The sequence below is a fragment of the Chrysochloris asiatica genome, unplaced genomic scaffold (genome assembly GCF_000296735.1).
Source record: "Chrysochloris asiatica unplaced genomic scaffold, ChrAsi1.0 scaffold00054, whole genome shotgun sequence".
Lineage (NCBI taxonomy): Eukaryota > Metazoa > Chordata > Mammalia > Afrosoricida > Chrysochloridae > Chrysochloris > Chrysochloris asiatica.
In genome coordinates this window covers 5,193,088-5,217,237 of record NW_006408572.1, presented here as the reverse complement: position 1 = coordinate 5,217,237, position 24,150 = coordinate 5,193,088, and the positions used below count along the sequence as shown (strand labels likewise).

The 24,150-nt window shown below is 40.9% G+C and overlaps 1 protein-coding gene across 1 annotated transcript in view; it reads left to right on the top strand.

The window, feature by feature from the left end:
- ZZEF1 (zinc finger, ZZ-type with EF-hand domain 1) overlaps nt 1-24,150 on the top strand; it is a 150,169-nt gene that overhangs the window by 73,368 nt on the left and 52,651 nt on the right. Inside the window, exons 12-24 of the mRNA XM_006863278.1 lie at nt 1,132-1,243; nt 2,198-2,413; nt 5,141-5,241; nt 5,885-6,054; nt 7,085-7,218; nt 10,366-10,433; nt 11,562-11,676; nt 17,490-17,649; nt 18,490-18,611; nt 18,727-18,849; nt 19,716-19,882; nt 22,080-22,161; nt 22,846-23,047. Of these exons, the coding sequence (XP_006863340.1) occupies nt 1,132-1,243; nt 2,198-2,413; nt 5,141-5,241; nt 5,885-6,054; nt 7,085-7,218; nt 10,366-10,433; nt 11,562-11,676; nt 17,490-17,649; nt 18,490-18,611; nt 18,727-18,849; nt 19,716-19,882; nt 22,080-22,161; nt 22,846-23,047 (1,772 nt within the window). The remainder of the gene's footprint in view (nt 1-1,131; nt 1,244-2,197; nt 2,414-5,140; nt 5,242-5,884; nt 6,055-7,084; nt 7,219-10,365; nt 10,434-11,561; nt 11,677-17,489; nt 17,650-18,489; nt 18,612-18,726; nt 18,850-19,715; nt 19,883-22,079; nt 22,162-22,845; nt 23,048-24,150) is intronic.

The window sequence follows — 24,150 nt, the reverse complement described above, 5'->3', positions numbered from 1 at the left end:
ATGATGTGGAGTGATGAAGCGGCTGGGGACTTTGGATCCAGAGAGGGAGAGGGACTGTGGGCCGAAGACTGGGGGGTGGGAGGGAGTGTAGGGGGCGAGTTTGTAGAGTATACCCTTTGGTTGGTTGATGATGCATGGAGGGGATTGGAACCATGGCAATGAAACGATATATGATGGAATGAATGTAAAACTAAAGTTCCTCATGTAAACTAAACTATCATATAATTCACAATAAATAAATAAAAGAAGGGGGAACACAGTTTTCATCTTTTCTTTTTCTGCTGCTTACTCTGTCTGCTTGTCTTGTATCCATGTAGACTACCAGTGCATTGCTAGCTTATTAGGTGTATCATAGATTGAATAGTGTAAACTTGTAGAAATGTTGTTTGACAACAATGATGGGCTGCCTTTTTCTTCTTCCCAGTCATTCATTTCCTGGAAAGGGAGTGTCACCTAAGTATTCAACTTTTAAAAAAAGATGGGGTTCACAGATGTGCTCCCTTAGCCTCAAGGCTGAATGCTTACCTGGAAGAACTTGAGGCCTGTGAAGGCTGCCGTTTTCCTGTGTTGGAACTCTCAGCTCAGAAGGCCATCAGTCTCATATCCTCATGTTGGTACAAGTGGCCTGAACCTCAGGGTGATCATACCACACATGTTAGCCAGGGGAATAAAACTGAGCCTGCCTCTTTGGTGGCTCTTTCCAGGAGTACATACCAGCTTTTGCATTGTACCACACTCCTGAGTAAGTCACCTACGATGCCTTGACTTTATGTCTCATTCTTTTGTTTACCCAATTATCCAGAGAAGCAAACGTGCTTCTTAATTCCCAGACTATATTTGAGGCTGATATAGTTACCATTTTACAGATGAGGAGGCTGCGTAATGGAGAAGAAATTACCTAATATGTTCAAAGAAGTACCATGTGTAACACCCTGTTGATTGTTAACAGGCTATATATGAAAGGGCTTCAAAAAGTTCATGAAAAGAATTTCATAATCTTTTTATTCCATTTTTCCATGAACTTTTTGAAGTCCTCCTGTACAGACTGAATGCCACTTAAGTAGTACCTTATTCATTAAACCTTTGAGTTTAGAAATAGGAAAATATTTTTGATTACCCTTGTGTTTACAGGATTGGTTGCTCATCTGATGACCTTGGAGAGGATGATCCTATTGGCTGGTTTGAGCTGGAAGAAGAGTGGGATGAAGCAGATGTCAAGTTGCAACAGTGCAGAGTTGCGAAAGTAAGCATTAGTGAGTTGTGGCCTCCACATGTTTACCCACCCCTCTCCTTTTACTCAGTACGTATTTGCTGGGTGGTTATGGCAGACCAGGCCTTGTGTCAGTGCTGGAATCCCAGAAGTGAATTGGGACAGGGCTGTGACCCGCAAGAGTTCATAGTGTAGTGGGAGAGACAGTTGTCATTTTCAAGTAGAAGAGACATTGTGATACGGGCTGTGATAAAGGGACATTTAGGGTCTGGACTTTGTAGGGAAGACTTCTCAGGAAAGGTGCTGAGTGTTCAAAGTTGATTAGCCAGACCGAGAAGTTGTAGACATGGGCATCTTAGCCTGAGCAAACAGCAAGTACACTGTCAGAGCTGCCAGACGAAAACAACACACCATGGGGGTCTTAAACTTATGAAGTAACTAATGTGACTACAAGTATGAATCATAGTAAGAAGCTTGTTGAGTGAGAATTAAGAATATCTTTACAGCTTATACATAGTAGGTGCTCAGTAAGTATTCTTGCAGTTCAGTACTGAAGTCTGAAAGGCTCTTGATTAGGAGCCAGCACTGTATGGAAAGATCGTTTGCACTGAAGTTGGGCTTGGAAAATGGCCTTATATTGTGTCCTGGGCTCCCAGTGGATAGCTTGCTTCTATCAGCTGGGACCTTCGAGATGATTTCTTTAGGGCTATTTTCACCATGTGGCTGTTTTAAAATGACTGTGCTCCAGAGCAAATGCCCTTCTCTTACTCATCCGTTCTCACCCTGTGTTGCCTTGAAGAGGATGTCTTGTGTCTTTCCCGAAGCTGACTTCATTCAGCATATGGGTTTGTTTTTTCTCTCTTGCTGACTGTTTATTTTGTGCTAGACGTAATGGTTCCTAATACATTATTGAAAACATCCAGGAAGGCCTTTCAGTTCCTTTACTCAACAACCAGGGATTCTAAGTCCTTCTCTTGTCCCTTCTAGTATTTGATGGTCAAGTTCCTGTGTACCCGTGAGGAATCTGCGGAGCGCCTGGGAGTACAAGGCCTGAGCATCAGCGGCTACCTCCGGCCCGCCAGAGCTGACGCAGAACTGAGCGCCGTCTGTGCTCACTGCAGAAAGGACTCCAAGGAGAGTGTCTGTGGGGCGACGCTCCTACTCAAGACACTTCAGTTCATCCAGCAGCTCGCCCATGACCTGGTAGTATTCCTCAGCTGTTACTCCTCAATCCTTAGGGAAAATCAGGACCAGTTAAGGGAAGTGAAACCTGGCTCCGTCCAAGCCATGCAATTTGAATGGGTATACAGCAGATATCATGTTGCTGTGATGACACTGGAAGGACAAGGGGAGTGCAATGTTGGCCTGTGGATCAGTCAGTGAGGGACTAAGTTGCATGCAGCCATGGTTGGGAAGGATAGACCTACAGACAGATCTTAAAGATCCCCCACGTGGTTGCTGATAGTAAAGCAAGATCATGGGCTGTGTGCCTTCTTCAAGTCCTGCAAGAATGATTGCTGATGTGTAGGTGAATTATGCTTGCTTAATAAAAATACCCTTAGGTTTAGTAAATTCCCTTATGATGAATGTCAGGACTGGGACTCACTTGTGTTTTTGATGCGAGGGAGACTCTTGCAGCGTCACCACAGAGAGCATGGCTGACCTCAGAAATGCAGTGGGCTCCTAGAGCCCTTTCACATGTGGTGTGCAACAGTGCCCACTCTTGACCTTTATTTGACTTCAGGGCCTGGTGACTCAGTTTACATCTGGTTCCTTTGTTCTTTGATATTCAGGCATTCCTATCACTGCAGAGAGCAGCAAATTAGCAGGTGCATTTAGAATAGAATGAGCAGAATCAGTTCCTTTCAGCCTGCATTCAGGGCAGAGATCTAGCAGGAGAAGACTGGTTGAAATGCAAAACTAATTTGCTCTGTACACTTTCACCCAAAAGTGTAAAAAGAAAAGAAAGGTTTGATTTTTGTTCATGCTGCTATGTTTAAGAAGTCAAGGAACCTTCATGGTTACATGTGCATGTATGGTGGCTATGTGTGTACAAGGGAGTTCTAAAGTTCATGGAAAATTTTCACTGTTTTTAATTTCGTTATTCCACAAACTTTTTGTAGCCCCCCTTTGTATGTTCATATACACACATGCATACACAAATACACCTGTATTTTCACACCAAAATTAGTTGTTCATGGGGAAAATAATGTTAAGATGCTTGGCTGTCTTTTGAATCTTGGTTTCCCTTGCATTATATTATGCATTATATTATAAAATAGACACTGGAGTGGGAGAGAAAGGAATAGCCAGAAACATCACCATATAAAGCTTGTAAGTCTGTCTTTTGCCTGTAACTGATCGGAATACCTAAAATGGGACTACAGTGTGCCCAGTGAAGGAGGCTTCCTTCAGAGCCTCTGTAATACATAAGACTATAGGTGGAAGCCTGAACCACATCTAGATATTCAGAGATGGGAAATTTCCACTTGTAAGGATTAGCAGACCAGACTGGAGCGGCTAGAATAACAGAAGATACTTCTTGAAAGAAAGACCTACAGGAAAAATACAAAACAATAGAGGCAGACTGACTGTTACTACAAGAACAAGCAAGTTGCTTGCCCAGGAAACATCAATGCAAGTGGTCGGGTCCCCTCAGTGCAAACCCCCTTCCAAGACTAAGACTCAGTGGGAATACACGCTCTGATTGGTGACTATGCTTGACACTGATAAGGGGAAATGAGGGAAAAATAGCAATGAAGTGGCAAGCTAAGCCCTACAGTGTTCAGTAGACTTCTGTGAACCCTGGTGGAGACCTGGTTGGCCAGCAGTGTGGCAAGACCTGGGGACTCTTGGGCCCAGAGTAAGTTATATAGCTACAGAGGACTAGAGTGGAGAGTGAGGCATCCAGCTGATAAGAAGAGAAGGCATATGCACAAGAACACCCACACTTGCAGATAATACCCGCTTGACCTGGCTTTAATGACTAGATGATCAGAGCTCAACCAGAAGAAGAAAGAAGAGGGAAAAAAGTGTAATCTGGTACAATTTGATGAACTTGACCTACACCTATGGATGCAGTAGCTCAAGAGAGGGAACAAATCCTTACAACAAGGATCATTCCTACCCCCTCCATACACAGAGTAGAGAGGGATGGGCAACTTAGACATTGGCTACCCAAAATGGAGGGGCTACAAAGGCAAGAAGTGACTGGCTTACAAGCGTTCAAGAGGGAAGCTAGATTCATAGGGCATGGAAGAAGGTAGAATCTCCGCTGAGTAGTATACAATCTGTCTAGGCTGGGCTGATGAAATGAAATCCAGATGGATCTCTTGTTACACAATAGTGAATAATTGTTATCTGGACTGCTTGTGAAGAATGGAATTGTAAAGGTAGACGTTTTTTAGCAAGGAAGGGAGTGATTAACTTTTCAGCCTAAGAACGGAGGTCCCTGGGACCATCAAGGGAGAAGAGCGGAGAGCAGGACCCTACCCAGAGAGGCAGTGATGCCTGAGATGGAAGCAGAGACAATGACGTGGAGAGATGGAGCTATTGGGGACTTTAGACACAGAGAGGGAGAGGGGCTGTGTGATGATGACCGGGGGGCGGGGCATGCTTGTAGTGTATACCCTTTGGATGGTTGATGATGCATGGAGGGGATTGTAACCATAGCAATGAAATGATATACTATAGGATGAATGTAAAACGAATGTTCTCCCATGTAAACTATTGCATAATTCACAATAAAACATTAAGAAAATAAAATTAGTTATTCACAGTCATTGGTAGTTAGGAGTATGTATTATTGTTATGGGAATTTCAGTCATGTGGAGCCACCTTATCCTTAACATTGAGAAGTAAATGAAGTATTCTAGTTTTTCTCTAAATGTTCTTTTTCTTTCTTTCTTTCTGGTTGTAATAAATTTTTAGGTACAGCAAAAGGAAGGTGGCTTAAAACATAAATCATTCCTGGATTTTTCAGGCCTTGATCTGCAGATCTTCTGGAATTTTTATAGTAAATTAAAGCAAAAGTAAGTCCAAGTTTATAATAAGGTCATAATCATTTCAGCAAAACTAAAAAATGTTGGGGTTTACTATCCTTAAAATAAACAGGTCGTTTTTTGTTTTTTGTTTCCTTTTCTACATATACTGTGTTGTTCTGATTTGAAAGACTTGGTGATTATTGAAATTAATGGTTCACATTTCTTTCTGTACCTTACTTAAGCAGTATTTTTTTCAAATATTTTCTCATTTGGTGATCAAAACAATCTTGTGGGCTAATAAGGAAGGCACGTGTTATATAGTAGTAGTAGTTGTGTGCCGTCATGTTGGTCCTGGCTCAGTGACCCTGTGTAGGGTTTCTGAGGAGCGGCTGGTGGGTTTGAACTGCTGGCCTTGGGGTTAGCAGTCCAGTGTTTCTCCTACAGTGCCACACCAGAGCTCAAATATTATAATACTTTCCTCATTTATCAGATAAAGAACTGAGCATCAGAAATGAGTTTCCTAGCCCTACAAGTTAGCAGAGAAAGCATGGGGCTATGTTTTTAGACCCCTAGCACAGTGTTCTTTCATTCCAGCATTTCTCTCTCCTGACATTCTTTTTACCAAGTCCAGTGGCCAAGTGCCTGGCTTTGGAGGATACAGGAAACTTAACTCCTTTGCTCTCTGATGTAGCCCACAAGAAGAATGCATCTGTGCTGAAACCCTGCTTCTGCAACTGCTCCAGAGCTGCTGCTCCGTGCTGCAGGGAGATGTGCTAGCTGTTTCTGAGGAGGAAAAGGCTTCCAACCAGAACCCCGAAAGGACGGAGGCTGCCAAGGAGCTCTACACACACTTGTGTGATGGTAGGATTTGACTTTTCTTCTCTGTGACCCAGCACTGGTAGCCTACAGGGACTTCTGTCATACAGAAGAGGGGTCCTGTGATCATATAAGCCCAGGAAAGGGATGACTTCTGTGGAAGACTAGTGTTCCTTTGACCCTCTTCTGAATCACTGTTTGAGTTCAGGGTTTAATTCCTTCATCGACTGGTTTCTCTTCCTCCTAGTTTCTGATATACCAAAGCAAACTCAACTCCTATTGAGTCAATTCCAACTCATATCGACCCTCTATAGGGTTTCTGAAGCTGTCTTACAGGAGCAGGCAGCCTCATCTTTCTCCTCACAAGCAGTTGGTGAGTTTGAACCACTGACCTTGCAGTTAGCAGCCTAATGCCTAATCCACAGTGCCACTAGGGCTCCATGCTATAATGAGAGTGATTTGTTTCACACCTTGGACCTCAGGATGAGGATGACAGAGGGGAGAGATTGCAATTGAGGATCAAACACATGCAACATCTGGAGTTATTTCTAAGGCTTTGCCAAGTCATGTCTCAAAAGGACAGAAAAAGTAGAATAAAAACAGGCATATATAGTCTTTGCTTTCGTTAAATATAAACAAATATTTTCTTTATACTCCCTAGCCTGTAACAGAAGTATTTGTTTGGTCTGGTATTATCTACAAAATGAAGACTAGTGAGTTTATAGACTAGTTATAGTAGCTATATATTATGTTGTAGTAGTAGTATATATTATATGTAGATGTAGATATATAGATGTATATACAGTAAGGAGCTCTGGTAGCGTAGTGGTTATGAATCAGGCTGCAAACCGCAAGGTCAGCAGTTCGAAACTACCAGCTTTTCTGTGAGGGAAAGATGAGGCTTTCTGCTCCCGTAAAGATTTATAGCCTCGGAAACCCTGTATAGAGTCATTATGAGTCGAAGCTGACTCCACGGTATACAACAATCAAAAACAACATATATTATAATATAGCATATATTATAAGTGAACAGATAGAATCTATTCATGCTAATTCCATTGTTTATTTTTATTAGTGATTGATAGGGTCAATGAAGACTCTGTGCTCATGGAAATATTAAAACAAGAAGTCAAAAATACCCTTCTCAATGGGGCTGCCATCTTCTTTCCTGATCGACAGATCCGGCGGGACCATCTCTTCACCATGATGGTAATTGTTCACTTTAGAAGCATAGATTCCATTCCTGAGGCCTCTTAGGATGAAATTGATGGGTCTTTGTTTTCTCTGAATATGCGTTAGTTTCAATCCTCTAATTGCATACCTAATATTTACTGTATGTGAAGCTTTGTGTGGGAGACATGGATAGCTAAGGACATAGCACTGGTCAGTGGGTGACAGATATCTGTTTCATAAACTGTGCCTCACAGAGCAACAGTATAATCTCCATATTTATGATTTGCAACCATATTTTCTTTTTAACATTGTAACTGTTTATTTTGGGAAAACCTAAAACAAAAACAAAAGTAGATGAATATAATGAACCCCCCACCCTCTATCCACAATGAACCCATCACCCAGAACAATTATTAACTCATACTAGTTTTGTTTCATCTGTAATATCCCTCACCCACTTCTTCCCTTCTCCCCAGTATTATTTTTAAGTAAGTTGTTGACCTATTTTATGCATAAAGATTTCAGTTTATATCTAAAAAGATAGTACAATCAAATTGTATTTCCCAGGTGATTCTTCTCACTCTTCTGGACCCTTTCCCCTATTGCTCACACATTAGTACTAGGGAGTGAAAAATGCTTTCAAAATTCATAAGCATTTTGTCACCAAATGGAATACCCTGTACAACGATCCAAGTTTTTAAATTCTGAAGAAAGTATTTAATTATCACATGTCATAACAAAACATCAAAAACAAGGCACTTTAGTGATTCCAATGTTATATTGATGGTCAAACACAGGGAAATGTAAGTAAACTAAGGAATAAGATGTAAGAGTCTGTCTTACTTTTATAAACAGAGCTTGGAAAGTCCTAATGAAATGTAGGTAAACAAATTTGACAACATAGTGGCTATGAGTCGGTACCGACTCCATGGCACCTAACAACAGCAATAGACAAACTTTGACTGAGTTAGATTTGCCCTAGGAATGCAAGGATGTTTTTAACAGTTGAATGAAAATGAAATCAGAGAAGAAAAAATTCTATCAGTAAATATAGGAAAAAGTTTTAATGAAATTAAACTCATAAGTAAAACAATGAAACCATTAGTAGACTAGAAATGAATGGAAAGCCCTTAATCTGATGACAGATATGAATCAGAAACCTGTAATAAATAGTATGCTTGATGAGTCACTAGACGGTCTCCTTTCAGCAAATCAGGAGTAAGAGAACAATGCTTATTGTCACTGTTTCCCTTTAGTAATGTCTATTGGTGGGCCTAGTCAGTGCTGTGAGGCAAGGAAAATGGAGACGAGATTGACGTTGCCAAAGACTTCATTTTGCTTGGGTCCACTATCAATGCTCATGGAAGCAGCTGTCAAGAAATCAAATGATATACTGCATTAGGCAAATCTGCTGCTCAAGACCTGTTTAACGTGTCCAAGAGCAAAGATATCAATTTGAAGACTAAAGTGCACTTGACCTGAGCCATGATATTTTCAGGGCAATGTGAAAGGTGGGCAACGAATAAGAAAGACTATAAAAAAATTGATACATTTGATTTATGGTGTTGGAGAATAATATTAGAAGTACCATGGACTGCCAGAAATACAGACAAATCTGTGCTGGATTAAATATGCAACCAGAATGCTCCTTAGAAGCCAGGATGGCGAGACTTCATCTATCATACTTCAGACATATTATCAGGAGGGACCAGTCCTTGGAGAAGGACATCATCCTTGCTTGGTAAAGTAGAGGGTCAGTGAAGAGGGAGACCCCCAATGAGATGGATTGGCACAATGGCAGTAGCAGTGGGCTCAAGCATTACAACAATGTGACCAACTTGATGACACCTAACAACAACAACAACAACAACAACAACAGCAATAGTTACCTAGATAGAGGTTTAAATAATAATAAGGCATCTGTATATACCAGCAACAACTAAACTAGCAAATACAATAAAAGTGCTCTGTGGGCTATACACAGGCCTATAGATACAGAGGAGTAAACAAGAGAAGCTTAAAAAGTGGTCCCTGATGCCAAAGAAATGCAGACTAGTTGGGGACATCTGTGACAAGGGAGAAATAACCCCGTCCATGTGGAGTGGGCTTTTAGAGGACAATCATGTTGGGACTAAGTAACTAAGGAAGGTTTCAGCGAGGAGAAAGAGCATAGGAAATATAAACTTGAGGAATTGGTTCTCACATTGTGAGTTGTAACCTTTGATCACATCAGCTAATATGGCCTATGGGTAACTCCCTATCTTACTGGTTTTCAGTAAGCATTTATCAGGAAGCTGAGCAAATTATTATTGTTGCTGTTAAGTGCCGTCGAGTCGGTTCCGACCCATAGCGACCCTGTACAGGGTTTCCGAGGGTGTAAATCTTTATGGGAGTAGAAAGCCTCATCTTTCTTCCGCAGAGCGGCTGGTAGTTTCGAACCGCTGACCTTAAGGTTCGCAGCCCGATTCGTAACCTCTACGCTACCAGAGCTCCAGTAAGTTATTATTATTTGCTAGTGTATTTACCACACAGAAAAGTAGAAAGAAGGGACATATGACCTCTGGGATGACATTGTTGTCATTTAGCAGAGCAACCTAGTCACTTTCCTTTGCCCGTCACTTTTGACAGCAATGGTAGGGGTTGTCTTTCCTCTTCTGCTAATCAATTAAACAGTACTGCCAACCCTTTCCAAGGAGCTCTGGTAGCGTAGTGGTTATGAATCGGGCTGTGAACCGCAAGGTCAGCAGTTCGAAATTCCCAGCTGTTCTGCAAGAGAAAGATTAGGCGTTCTGTTCCTATAAAGATTTACAGCCTCAGAAACCCTGTGCAGGGTCACTATGAGTCAGAACCGACTTCATGGCATACAGCCACCACCACCACCACCACGCCAACCCTTTCCAGTGCTAGGCAGTTTTCTCTACTGGTAAGTGTATTCATTGTGTCCCTATCGCGTTTCCCCTAACCTCCTATGCCAGGCCAGGCTCTGTGTCTTAAATCTGGAAATCCCCACAATGCCTTGTGTAGCATAATCAATACATTTGAACTGAGTTGACTGTAAGACTGTGTGCCTTCCCTAGTTTTCATCATGCTTGGGAACAGCGGTTGATGACTCCATGTTACTCTAGATCTCTGGAATGTCACAGAATAGATTTACTAAATGTACACTTGCTGGTTTTCTAGAAGAATGTCACTGAGCAAGAGCACAAGCAGTCCCTGCAGCTAACTTTCCGCTCACTGTGCACGTATTTTAGGTAAGTTTATCATTCTTTTCAGTTGTCAAATATTTCCATTCTTTACAAAGTTGTATTTTCAGACATCGCTTCCTTTTATGTGTTTCGAGGTAACTACATACTAGAAAGTCATGTTTCCGGAGCAAGAAAACAGTAGGCACAGGCGTGTCTGCAGTAGTGCTAGACTAGTAATCCTGTCGGAGTCCTGGTGTGGTGCTGTGGGATAAGCACTGGGCCTCAAGGTCGGTTTGAACTGCAAGATCGGAAGTTCAAAGTCATCAGTTCCTCCTTGCAAACCCTACCCAGGATTGCTATGAGTTGGAGCTGGCTCCACAGCACTGAACAAACAAAAACCAAAAAGTAATCATGTCAAGAGCTCAACCAAAGCCCTAGCCATTGTTAAGCACTTTTAAACCTGACCCCACTGAGGAGCTCTTTGAACACTGAAGTGTTTAAATAATTTTTAAAGAAAAAAATTGAAGCCAATGTTAGTATGGGGTCCTATACTCAAGCCTAGAAACCCAACTACATTAAAACACACTGCAAAAACATGGGAAAGAGGTAGAATCAGAGTTTAGAAAATGGGAGATGTGCAGGTGAGGGGATGCCTTGGAGATTTTTATATGCTTTCACTTTCAAGGAAACTAATGGACCCATTAACTGTATTGCTGGAGGTATAGATTCCTGAGAGAGAGAGGGAATGAATAGCCCAAGCTATTAATTAATCTGTGGTCAGACTATATCTGATACCATGCCAAACTTAGAAAGCTGTATAAAAAGTGTGCTCAAAATCCAATGTCAAGACTGATGAAGGAGCCTAAGACTCTCAGGTGAAGAACATCTGAAGACACAGGGAATTCTTAGCCTGGGTTGTTACATTGACAGTCTTTAAAGCTATTACAGATAGTTAGGAGATTGACAGTCAAGGTAGTCTATACATCAGATTTATTCCTCGGGATCTCTTCTAAGAACCCGAGTACTTATGAGTCTATGCTTACATAAGGACATGTGGACAGATACAGTAACCCAGTGTGAGCTGACTTCCTGACCCGTATTCCTCCCATCCTCTAAAACTGACCTTTCAGTCTAGAAAGCATGAAAAGCCCCCTTCCTGAAGCCAAATGTCATGACTGGTATGTGTCCCTACAGTGATAAGGACCCGGGTGGCCTTCTGCTTCTACCTGAGAAAAGTGACCTGGCTGACTTGAGCATTGGTGAAGTCCTGGCAGTCATGAACACTCTCCTCTCTGTCGCTGCTCGAGAGGTAACTGATGGCTGACATCTTGTGTCCTTTGTCTCATTCTTTTAGGAGCATGGGATCCCGTAAGGTGCCTCCCTTTACCACTCATTTACTGTGTGGATGTAGCTTTGTTACTGTGACACTGCAAATGAGCACAAAGCTTCCCAGCCTGCCTTGGCTCTTAATCAGCCAGTCCCCTGCAAATGAGTGAGGGCACACTGACCTGTCCCTTGGTTGTCAGCTAGCAATTACTACATGAAAGTGCCCATGAAGACAGCGGAACAGATTTTACCAAGGCGTCTATAGTGCCAGTCATTGAGCTCAGTGGATAGCTATTATGCTGGTAGATCTGTGTTACGAGTTTTGTAGAAAATTACTTTGATTTTTAAAGTTAAGTTATTAAACAAATGAGTAGAATCATCAAATCTGAAAATATCTTTTTTTTCTGTACTAATGATTTAAAAAAATTTTTTTTTGCTTTTCTTTAAAAAGATCATAAAGTTTTTGCTTCTCCAAATGTATTCCTTGCACCAGCTGGGTGAGAATAATCTGGGATTTTTGACAAATTTGAATTCCTAGGCCCTAGATTTAGTGTCTTTAGGATAGGACCGGTTAAGTGTTCAATTGTCAACTGAAAGATCAGCAGTTCAAACACACCAGCCACTCTGTGGGAAAAAGATGTGGCAGTTTGCTTTTGTAAAGGTTTACTGTCTTGAAACCCTATGGGGCAGTTCTACTCTATTCTATAGGGTTGCTGTGAGTTAAAATCAACCCAGTGGCAAAAAGTTTGGATTTTTTAGTCTCCAAGATGTTGTTGCTGTTGTTAAGTGCTATGGAGTCAGTTCTGACTCATAGCGAACATGTATAGGATTTTTGAGGCTTTAAAACTTTGTGGGACAGAAAGCCTCATCTTAGGACTTAAGAATCTGCATTTTCATTATGCACCTCAAGAGATTTTGAAGTGGTATAATCACTAAACTAGGGGGACCAGGAAGTCTCTTTGGTCTATATTAATTAAGAGCAGATTTTGTGGCAAGACAATTCAAACCACTCCCTTGAGACTGTTAATGACATGGACTTCATTAAGATGGCTTTTCTTATAACTCGTAGCTGTTATTAAGTCTCTTACATTTTGTCAGTGCTCTACATAGGGTCGCTATGAGTAGGAACTGACTCACAGCACTGAACAACAACAACAGTTTTAAAAGTTGCTACTAGCACCATGATTTCATTCATTCTCAGCTAGCTAGAATGATAGGCCAGTCAACAAGATTTCTAAGAGCAAATGGATCATAGAGACCGTATTGTTAGGTGCCATCAAGACGAGTCTGACTCAGTGACCCTTTGTGCAACAGAATGAAACACTGACCATCCCTGTGCCGGCGCCTCAATTGTTGCTAAATGTAAGCCCATCATTGCAGCCACTGTATCAGTCCATCTCATTGAGGATATTCCTCTTTTTTGCTAACTTACTCTACCAAACATGGTGTCATAGTGCCCAAGCATGGATGGATGGATGGATGGATAGATAGACAAAGAAATAGAGAAAGCAAGAATGAGGTTATCTCAGGGAAATGGTTCACACAGTTGTAGAGGCTGGCTGATTCCAAGACCAAGATGTCAGGCTAGAGGCTTCTGACTAACAAAGCTGTAGAGGCTGATGAACTCAAGATTGGCAGGTCAGATGGCAATCTTCTAGCTACAGAGACGAATTAATCCAAGGTCAGCAGGTAAGATGGCAGGCTGCTGACATCTGCACGGATCTACAGGCAATATGGCATTCAACTGTTAGAATCATAACAAATATGGATAGCATTGCAAAGAGTGGGAATTCCAAAATACTTAATTGTGCTCATTAAGAACCTATACATAGACCAAGTAGCAATCATTCAGACAGAACAAAAGGATGCTGCTTGATTTAAAATCAGGACACTTCTTTGTCAAGGTTGTATTCATTCACCATATGAGGGGCTTCAAAAAGTTTGTGAAAAACTGAAATTGAAAGAAAATGGAAATTTGTCATGAACTTTTTGAAGCCCCTCATACTTAGTCATACTTGCTTGCTAAAAGTGAAGAGGACTCAGAACATTTACTGATGAAGATCAAAAAGCATGCCCTTCATTATGGATTGCATCTCAATATAAAGAAAACAAAAATCCTCACCACTGGACCATTAAACAACATTCTTATCAACAGAGAAAAGATTGAAGTTGTCAAGAACTTCATTCTTCTTGGATCAACTATCAACACTCACAGAAGCAGCAGTCAAGAAATCAAACAACATACTGCATTAGGCAAATATGCTGCACAAGACCCTTTTTAAAGTGTTGAAGAGCAAAGATGTCAGCTTAAGGACTAAGGTGTGCTTGACCCAAGCCATGGTATTTTCAATAACCTCATATGCATGTGAAAGCTGGACAGTGAATAATGAAGACCGTAGAAGAATTGATGCTTTTGAGTTAATGGTGTTGGAGAAGAATATTGAAAGTGAATGGGCTGCCAAAAGAACCAACAGATCTGTGTTTGGAAGAAGTACAGCCAGAATGCTCCTTGGAGGCCAGGATGGCCAAACTTCATCTCTCATACTTAGGAGAGACCAGTTGCTAGAGAAGGATATCATGTTTGGTCAGAGAAAAAGAGGAAGACCCCCAGCAAGATGGATTGGCAAAGTGGCAGCATCAGTGGGCTCAAGTGTGGCAACAATTGTTAGGTTGGCCCAGGATCGGGCAGTGTTTCATTCTGTTGTGCATAGGGTCGCTCTGAGTCAGTACCGACTCGATGGCACGTAAAAACAACAACAACATACTTAGTCATCTGTACCTTGAGCAAATAATCCAAGAAGGTGGCGTATATGAAGGGGAACAGAACATCAGGATTGGAGGAAAGCTTATTAAGAACCTTCAATGTACAGATGGTGCGACATTGTTTACTGAAAACTAATAAAACTTGAAACACTTAATGATGAAGATCAAAGACTACAGCCTTCAGTATGGATTACACCTCAACACAAAGAAAACAAAAATCCTCACAACTCGACCAATAAGCAATATCGTGGTAAATGAAAAAACAATTGAAGTTTTTGAGGGTTTCATTTTATTTGGATAATCAACATCCATGGAAACAGCAGTCAAGAAATCATATTGCAGTGGGCAAAGCTGCTGCAAAAGACTTCTTTAAAGTGTTGAAAAGCAAAAATGCCATTTGAGGGCTAAGGTGAGTCTGACCCAAGGTGTTTTCCTTTGCCTCATATGTATGCAAAAACTACATAACGAATAAGGAAGACTGAAGAACTGATGCATTTGAATTATGATGTTGATGAAAATTTTGAATGTACCGTAGATTGCTAGAACAAACAAATCTTGTCTTGGAAGAAACACAGTCAGAATGCTTCTTAGAAAGGAGAACCGTGGGACTTTGTCTCACACACTTTACCAGTCCCTGGAAAATGACACCATGCTTGGTAAAGTTGGAGGGTCAGTGAGAAAGAGGAAGACTTTACCTCAATGAATTGACACAGTGGCTACAACAATGAGCTCAAAATAGTAGCAAATGTGACTGTGACATAGAGCCAGGCAGTGTTTTGTTTTGTTGTAAACAGAGTTGTTATGAGTCAGAACAGACTCAATGGCACCTAACAGCGACAATAACAGTTCTGCCTCCTGCGTAAGGAGTTGGTATGAGCTGGAGCCAGACTAAAACTCAGGCCGTTGGACTCTGAATCTTGGCTTCTTTCCAGTCTATTAGCCTTACTGTAAGATGTATTTGGAGAAAGGACACAGTATTTGTCCAAGTGTATTTTCCATGATTTCTCCATCTGAATTCACTTGTCTGTGATACAAAGGAAGTTACAGATTTTTTTTTAGCCTCCTAGTGTAGTGGTTACAAGTTGTGCTGCTAACCTCAAGGTCAGCAGTTCAAAACTACCAGCCATTCCTCAGGGAAAAAATGAGGCTTTCTGCTCCCATAAAGATTTATAGCCCCAGAAACCCTATTGCAGGGTCACTGTGAGTTGAACCGACTCCAAAGCACATAACCACCACTAGGCCATGGTATTACTGAAACAGTTAAGGCATTGCCTTGAGTGGTTTTAGTGCCTTTCAGTAAAAATATATATGGTTATATGAAAGAGAATGGCTTAAATTTTTTTTAAGGTGGTAAAAAATGCTTAATCTGAATGATTTTTCATAAGTCTATTCATTTATTAATTCAACAAACATCCACTGAATTCCTGCTGTGTGCCAGGTCCTTGGCATAGGAGCTTCAGTAATAAAAGACCCCTGCTTTTGGAGCACAGTCTTCAGGAGCAGACAAACAATCAGACAACTATAACATAATGCAGTAAGGGCTAACACAGAGGTGAGCAGAGCCTTTTGTGGTACAGAAGAGTGTACCTAAACTTTTCTAGTAGAGGCGGGGAGTAGAATTTGGGAAAGGTTTTTCAGAGGGGATGAGATTGGAGCTCGGTGTGAAACCATGAATAAGGTTTTATTAAGGGCAACATAGGGAGGATCAGGTATTTGAAGAGGAAAATGACAGTGACCAGACTTCGACTATGTTGAATTTATGGTTCTTGTAGGACATCAGGTGGTGAGATCAGTTGGTTGGACACTTGATGAGTCGGTGGTGGGTACCAGATTTTGCAATTGTTAGCAAACAGGTGATAGTTAAAGCCATGAGTGTAGATGTCATCACATCACAATGGACATCTTGAGGAACATCAGTATAGAAGGGACAGCACGGATAGTGAGAAGGAGTAGCCAGAGGGGAAGGAGGAAATCCAAGAGAGACAGTAGCTGAGGGAGGAGAGAGTTTCAAGAAGAAAAGTGGTCAGTAGAACCTCTAAGTAACATTAAGCTAAGAGGAGTCTTTGGAGGATGCCTTTGGAGCTAGGTGTCAATGAGTAGTGATAACAGAAAAAGTAGAATGGTTGGGAGGGAGGGGAAGGCAAAAAGAGCAGGTGCAGACAGATTTTTAAATGGAATACCTATACAAAAGATAAATATGTATGAATAATTTAAAGAAGCAACCATTCTTTTTAAGAACTAGAATATAACCATGTCTTTGAAGTCCCGCTCCCTGCACATGCCCTTTCATGGCTTACCCTCCTCCTTCCTCAGCAGAGGGAACCACTATTCTCAGTTTCTAGTCATCATTTCTTTGTTTTTTTTTTTTCACCCACATTTTGACTTTAATGGCATCATATGGTACACAATCTTATGTGACTTGCTTTTTTCAGTCAGAGGTGTTTTTGAGATTAATCCATGTTGACATTATGTGCTGCAGTTGATTTGTTTTCCACTAGTATCACTATTTCTTTTATGAATATGCCACAGTTTCTTATTTCTTTGGAAATAGTTCGGAGCTATAGTTGGTTCCATTTTGAAGTGCTTACAAGCCAGTGCTGATATGAACACACCCTGTACTCATGTACTTGGGATACCAAAGGTAACTTAAAAACAAAAAAAAACCCTCCTGTGAACAAAGAGCATGCTTACAGAGTCATAAAGAGGTGGGGGATGATTTTTTGAGTTAGGAGAGATTTCATTGAAGGCATAAAGGGAGGAGACTGAACATGTGAGAGAGTAACCAGTGGGTAAGGGTTCAGATGGCAGAGGGAGATGCCATCTGGTAAAGGTCTGAAAAGCTGGAAGGCAAGAGAGAAGTTTTCATCATCTTGTTCTTTCTTGGTCACTTCTGTGTTGAAAGCTCTTTCATGACTCCACACCCCCCCACCCCCACCCCCACCCCCATGTTTTAGCCACTCTCAGTGTATGCCTGTGACTATATGCTATGAGTGGCCTTGTCTGAACTCATTGTCTTTGTCTCTTCCCTTGTAGTGTGAGCTGCTGATGCTCAATGGTGCCCAAGGGGAAGTGGGCTCTGTGCTTTTCTCCTTGTACTGGTCTGTCCAGGGCAGCCTGTTCTCCTGGTGCTACCTGCAGCTGAAGAGCACAGACACCAGAGCCAAAGAGGTGGCCGTTGACCTTCTTGAAAAATGTGAGTCTCAATCCAAAGTCCACGAGAACAGATAGGACTTTGACTGTGTGTGTATTCCCTTCAGTAACTCTCCCTGTGGGTATGGTTTTCTCTTCTTTATTACAAGTCAGAACTGATTTGGGGGTTGTTTTTTCTACTTTAAAAAGAGTCTCTAGCGTGTCCTCTTACCCTGTCAGAATGTGGTAGTCTAAGTGTTTTTATTATAGAATTGGGTCATTTCATGGCTTAAACATGACCTGTACATCCATACAGCCCTCTTAGATGATGTCTCACTCTTCAGTAGTCTTTCATCCCTGTTTTAATCAGTTCATCTTCAAAAAGACATTCTTGCACTAATAAAGTCTAAGGTCTGATCTTTGCTGATCACAGAAACCACTCAGATTCACGTCATGGAACCCACAGAAGATAGTATGAAACGCAGCAGGTTCTGAGAAATCATATGTGGCAAATTCAGTTACTTGGTCTTTGCATCTGTGACAAAAATGCTGAGTCTCTGGTCATGTCACTTAAAGTTCAGCTTGTCACACCTGCATACCCTGGGGTAAACAACAGGGAGAGAAGTCAGTAACTTAGTTAATTGCCTAATTCACTTCACCATAAAAGCACTATATCCTCCTCATCGAAAAGTAGCAAAGACCAAAACAAAACAAAACCCCCACAAAGTGTCTATTGAAATTTGTGCTGCTTTTTCCTCCTCAAGGAAAGCATCTGGATGACACTATTCTCATGGTCGTTCTGTGTGACTCCCCTCCAGCTTTGCCCTTGATGATAACCAAGCCAATGGTAGTTCTGCCATGGAAAATATGAGTCCTTTTCTTTCTTTTTAAAATTTTTTGATAGATGTGCAACAGTTTCTGGCAAGGATGGCGGTAATTTTGGAATCCCTTTTGTCGCAGTACAGTGGGAAAATTATAGTAGAAAAATTATGTAATTCTGTGTTTTCGATGGCAGCTCGTCAACTGGTAAGAGAAAGTGGTAGTTCTCTGTGAAGGGTGGGAAGGGAGTTGATGATACACCAGGTGACCCACCTGGCAGAGTCTGAGGTGGAAGCTAAGCATTTTGTTCATCTTCCTTTAGGTAATCTTCCTGCTGGACTTCTGCCCTTTAGACATTTCACACTGCACTCTGCTGCGAGAGTTCAGTACCATGATAGAATTGCTAAAGAAGCTCTGCAGCGACCCTGAGGGAGGGTTGACTAAGGTAACTCTCGTTGCCACTCGAACCTCCTGTGTATCCCCTTAGGAGGTATGTGAACAGAGAACAGAGCTACACAAATAAATTGCCTCTAGAAGACCCCCTTATCAGGGGCTTTGCTAACAAGCCCAAGTACCAGTTCACATTGATTTGGCATGACAAGTGTTAGAAAGGACACACTGTACATAAAAACTCTCCATACATCAATGTCAGCACATAAAGTGATATTAAAACCAGCTGAGTAAATAACCAGATTGAAGTTTAGAAGAGAAAATATGTTGGAAGGCAGATTAGAAGATTTGGTATATTAAAGTATTTTTTTCTTCACGCAAGTTTATAGTTCACAGTGTTTTTTCACTATCTTGTTTTAAGTCTCACAACAATCCTTTGGGAGTAGGAAGGACACATATTAAAAGCTATTGTAGAGGTAAGAAAGAATAAAACAAAGCAAGACACATTTGCCAACAGTTCATTTTTGAAGTGACAGAACAGAACTAGAAGTTTGGGATCTTTTTTACCTTGGAAATTCTTGCCTGGTAATGATTTTAAGAAATAGTTTTATTGTCATTGAAAGATACCATGTTAAGTTGATCAGAGTTGCTGTCGTATAATTAAAAACCACATATCCACTATGTTGAATGGCAAATTTATGTTGAGAGATAAGAGGCCTTCTAAAAGTTCCTGGAAAAATTCTATTTTGTTTGAATGCCGTTTTTCCATGAACTTAGAAGTAGATGGGAGTGTCAGGTGTACCTCTGCCTGTGTGGTGATTTGTGTAGGTTGTCAAAGCCTGTCTGGGACACTGATCTGAAATCACCCGTGGCTGGATAAGAGTGATAAGCCGCTGTTTCTTGACTGGTTTGTTTGCATAGCTGGAGGTTGAGACTTGGCAGCAAGAACAGCCTGTGGTGTTACATACATGGACTAAGGAATCTGCCCACAACTACGAAAATAATTGCCATGAGGTGTCTGTCTTCGTTAGTCCAGGGGCAACCTATTTTGAGGTGGAATTTGATGAGAGGTGTGAAACTGAAAAAAGGTAAGAGTTACATCTATGTTCTTTAGTCCCAACCAGTGTTGCTGTTCTTAACATGCTGTCAAGTCAGTTCCAACACAGTGATCTGAGTCAAACAAAACAAAACACTGCCTAGACCTGAGCCTTCCTCACAATCCTTTGCTGTTTTGAGCCAGTTGGTCATTCTATCTCATTGAAGGTCTTCCTCTTTTCCCTGACCCTCTACTTAGCCAAGCATGAAGTCCCTCTCCAGGGACTCTGCTCCCTTCTGACAACATGTCCAGAGAACCTAAGATGAAGAGTTTCCATATATGAGTACATCTTCCAAGACAAATTTGTTCTTTGTTGTGGCAGTCCATGGTATATTCAATATTCTTCACCAAGACTATAATTTAAATGGTTTTCCTTATTAATTGTCCAGCTTACCTATGCAGACCAGGCCAGATCCATGTTTTTTGGAATAAACCAATGAGTGCTTCCAGCACTGCATCCATATGTTGAAGCATCAGTTGTATTCCATCCATTTCTGGAGCCTTGTTTTTGCCAGTACCTTAAATGCAGCTTAAACTTCGTCCTTCAGTGATATTGGTTCTTTATCATGTACTACATCCTGAAATGGTTGAATGTTGACTAGGTGTTTTAGGTACAATGACTTTGTGTATTCCTTCCATCTTCTTTTGATGCCTCCTGCATTGTTCAATATTTTGCCCATAGAATCCTTCACCATTTTAACTCAAGGTTTAAGGTTTTTTTCTTTAATTATTTCAGCTTGAGAAATGCTGAGAATGTTTTTCTTCTTTGGATTTTTAACTCTAGGTCTTTGTACATTTCATTACACTGCTTTTTGTCTTTTTGAGCCACCCTTTGAAATCTTCTGTTCAGCTATTTCACTTCATTATTTCTTCCAGTCCTGTTAGCTGCTGTACATTCAAGAGCAAGTTCAGAGTCTCTTCTGACATCCATTTTGTTTGTTTTTTTCTTTCTTTCTTTCCTGTCTTTTTAGTGACGTTTCGCTTTCTTCATATATGATGTCCTTGATGTCATCCACAACTCATCTGGTCTTCAGTCATTAGTATTTAGTGCATCTAATCTGTTCTTGAGAAGATTTCTAAACTTCGATGGGATATACTCAGGGTTGTGCTTTGAGTCTCATGAACTTGTTTTAAGTTTATTCAGCTTCAACTTGAACTCGTATATGAAATTCAAGACAAATTCAGAAAAGGACGTGGAACTAGGGATATCATTGCTGGATCTTGGCTGAAAGCAGAGAATAGCATTTGACTGTGTAGATCATAACTATTGATAATATTGCAAAGAATAGGAATTCCAGAACACTTAGTTGTATTCATGAGGAACTTGTACATTCACCAAAAAGCAGTAATTTGAACAGAATAAAATCAAACAGTGTTCAGCTGTATTCGTACAGTTTTCAGTGACTAACCTTTCAGAAGGGGTCTGTCCCCCTTTCATCTTAGTCTGGAAACTCACTGAAATCTGTTCACCATGGGTGACTCTATTGGTACTTGAAATACTAGTGACATAGCTTCCAACATCACAGTAATGCATAAGCCACCACAGTATAACAGACTGACAACATTAATAGCAAAGTTTTACCAAAAAACAAAACAAGACAGCATAGTAGATCATATTGTTGTCCAATTCAAAATGGCCATTTCTGCTCACTAATGCCTAAGAGCTCAATCTTTAAGCATTCTATTTCATTTTGATAACTTTCAATTTTTCTAGATTCATATATCATACAGTCCACATTTCAATTATTAATGGATGTTTGCAGCTCTTCTCATTTTGAATCATGCTGTATCAGCAGATGAAGGTTCTGAAAGCTTTGCTCCATTCGCATTGTTCAGGTCAATTCTACTCTACTCTAAGGAGGCTGCTCTTTCTAAGTCCTGTTTTGAGTGCCTTCCAACCTGAGGGGCTCATCTTCCAACAGTTCCACTGCTGTTCATAAGGTTTTCATTTGTCAATTTTTTAGAAGTAGTGATTCTGCTTCTGAATGTCATAGTCTGGAAACTCACTGAAACCTGTCCACCAAGGGTGACCGTGCTGGTATTTGAAATTCTGGTAGCATTGCTTCCAGAATTATAGCAACATGTAAGCCACCACAGTATGACAGACTGGCAGATGACTAATGCCCCCAAGCAATCAATAATGGATCAAAAATAAGAGAGGGAAAGTAAATAAAGATTATGTTTTGCAGGTATGATTATCTGGAATTTACCGATGCCAGAGGTGGGAAAACACGCTATGACACAAAAGTAGGCACTGATAAATGGCCCAAGGTGAGTGGTGCTCCTGGGAAGAGGAAGAATACTATGCCTCACCCATTTTTGTAAATAATATCTCCTTTTTCACGCCTTTTGTTTACAGGACTTTTGTAGATGCTTAGGCACTACATTGGCAGAGTTGAGTATGTCACATGGAGACCATGTGGCCTACAAAGTCTTAAATAGTTACTCTCTGGGTTTTTATCAGCATTGTCCAGAGTCAGTAAAGAATTATAATCCTTAGCAAGGAAAAGCTTTCAGGTCCAGGATAGGCATGACCCAGAAGTTGGTGAAAGACGCACTGCGTTCAGTTAGGGCTTCATGATCTCCTGGGTGTGGAGGTTAAGTATTGTCTCAGACCATTTAGCTTCTTTCTCTGTGGTTAGTGATCTTGGCTGGGAGCAAAGGAATGGATGAACATGATCCCTGCCTGAGGAGGTAGGAGGCAGATAGACATCCAAGGTTTAGAAAACTGATAGCAGTTTTCTGCCGGCTCTTCCCCTCCTTGAAGTGCAGTTGTGAATTTCCTGTTTCAGTCACCCCTTGGTACTTTTTTCCCCTTGAGTAGTTTTGAACTGATGGTGGGAGTACAAGACAGTTTTAAATGTAGATTACTTTGAGTCATGAAGAACATGCTTGTTACTGAACTGCTGCCTCCTCGAGTTTGTTTAACCACTTGCCATTCTTATGTGTCTCTAGAAAGTGACCTTTAAGGCTGGTCCTCGGCTCCAGTTCCTCTTCCACTCTGACAGCAGTAATAATGAGTGGGGCTACAAGTTCACCGTCACTGCCTATGGCCTGCCCGATGTCGCTGTTTCTTGGGGATTGGATTTGCAACTCCTTGTTTCCCGACTGATGGGACGCCTTGCTTCTCAGTGCATGGCACTCAAGTCTGCTCGTCGTAAGTCCACATGCCTGCTGTGGAGGGCAAGGTGCATTCTCACTCCTGTGCAAGGTGTCTCCATGCAGCAGTATAGCAAGGGGGTCAACAATATTCCCTTTACTCTCCTTTTATCCAATGAAGAATGAAATATCCACCAGATACTGTTGTCATTGGTTGGTTGTTAAGTGCCGTCGAGTCGATTCCGACCCATAGCGACCCTAGGATGTAAATCTTTACGGGAGTAGAAAGCCTCATCTTTCTCCCGTGGAGCGGCTGGTAGTTTCGAACTGCTGACCTTAAGGTTCGCAGCCCGATTCGTAACCACTACGCTACCAGAGCTCCTTCATAGAGTGTCTTAACTCAAACTTTGGAATACGTCACAAAGCATGCTGTGGATTCTCTCCTCTATAGAGGACAGTTGGAGAGGCAGCAGCTTCTTCTTCTTTTTTCCTAGCAGCATTGCCATCATCTTTATGTAAGTGGGCTTAGGTAGGCTCCAACCAGAAGACAAAAGTATAGAATAATTTCATTATATGTCCTTTGAAAATGTCATTACTTAAGTAAAGATATATACACATATATTTAAATATGTGAATGTAAGTTTTGTCTTGATTTGTTCAATTTAGTTATTAAATTCATCCAAGGCATTACAGAATATAATTTTTTTGAGTGTATTTTATTTCTATTTCTTTTTTTTTTTTTTAGTTTTTCTAATTAAAAAACCTAATATAGAAAATTGACATAATGGAAAAAAGCCAAAAAAAAAGTAAAGTCATCCTGAATTCTACACTCTAAGATAACCATTATAAACAATTTGATTTTTACTTAGCCTTTTTTATGCCTATTTATATGCCAAAAAAAACACACAAACATAAATATATACACACACCCCTATTTATAGACACCACTTATCTGTCAGTTTGTTGTACTGTGGTGGCTTATGTGTAACTATGTCACTGATATTTTAAGTACTAACAGGGTCACCCATGGTGGACAGATTTCAGCTGAGCTTTCAGATGAAGACAGACTAGGAAGGAGAGACGGACTACTTCAGAATATTTAGTCACTGAAAATCTTATGAATAGTAGTGGAACACTGTCATCACCAGATTATTGAATATT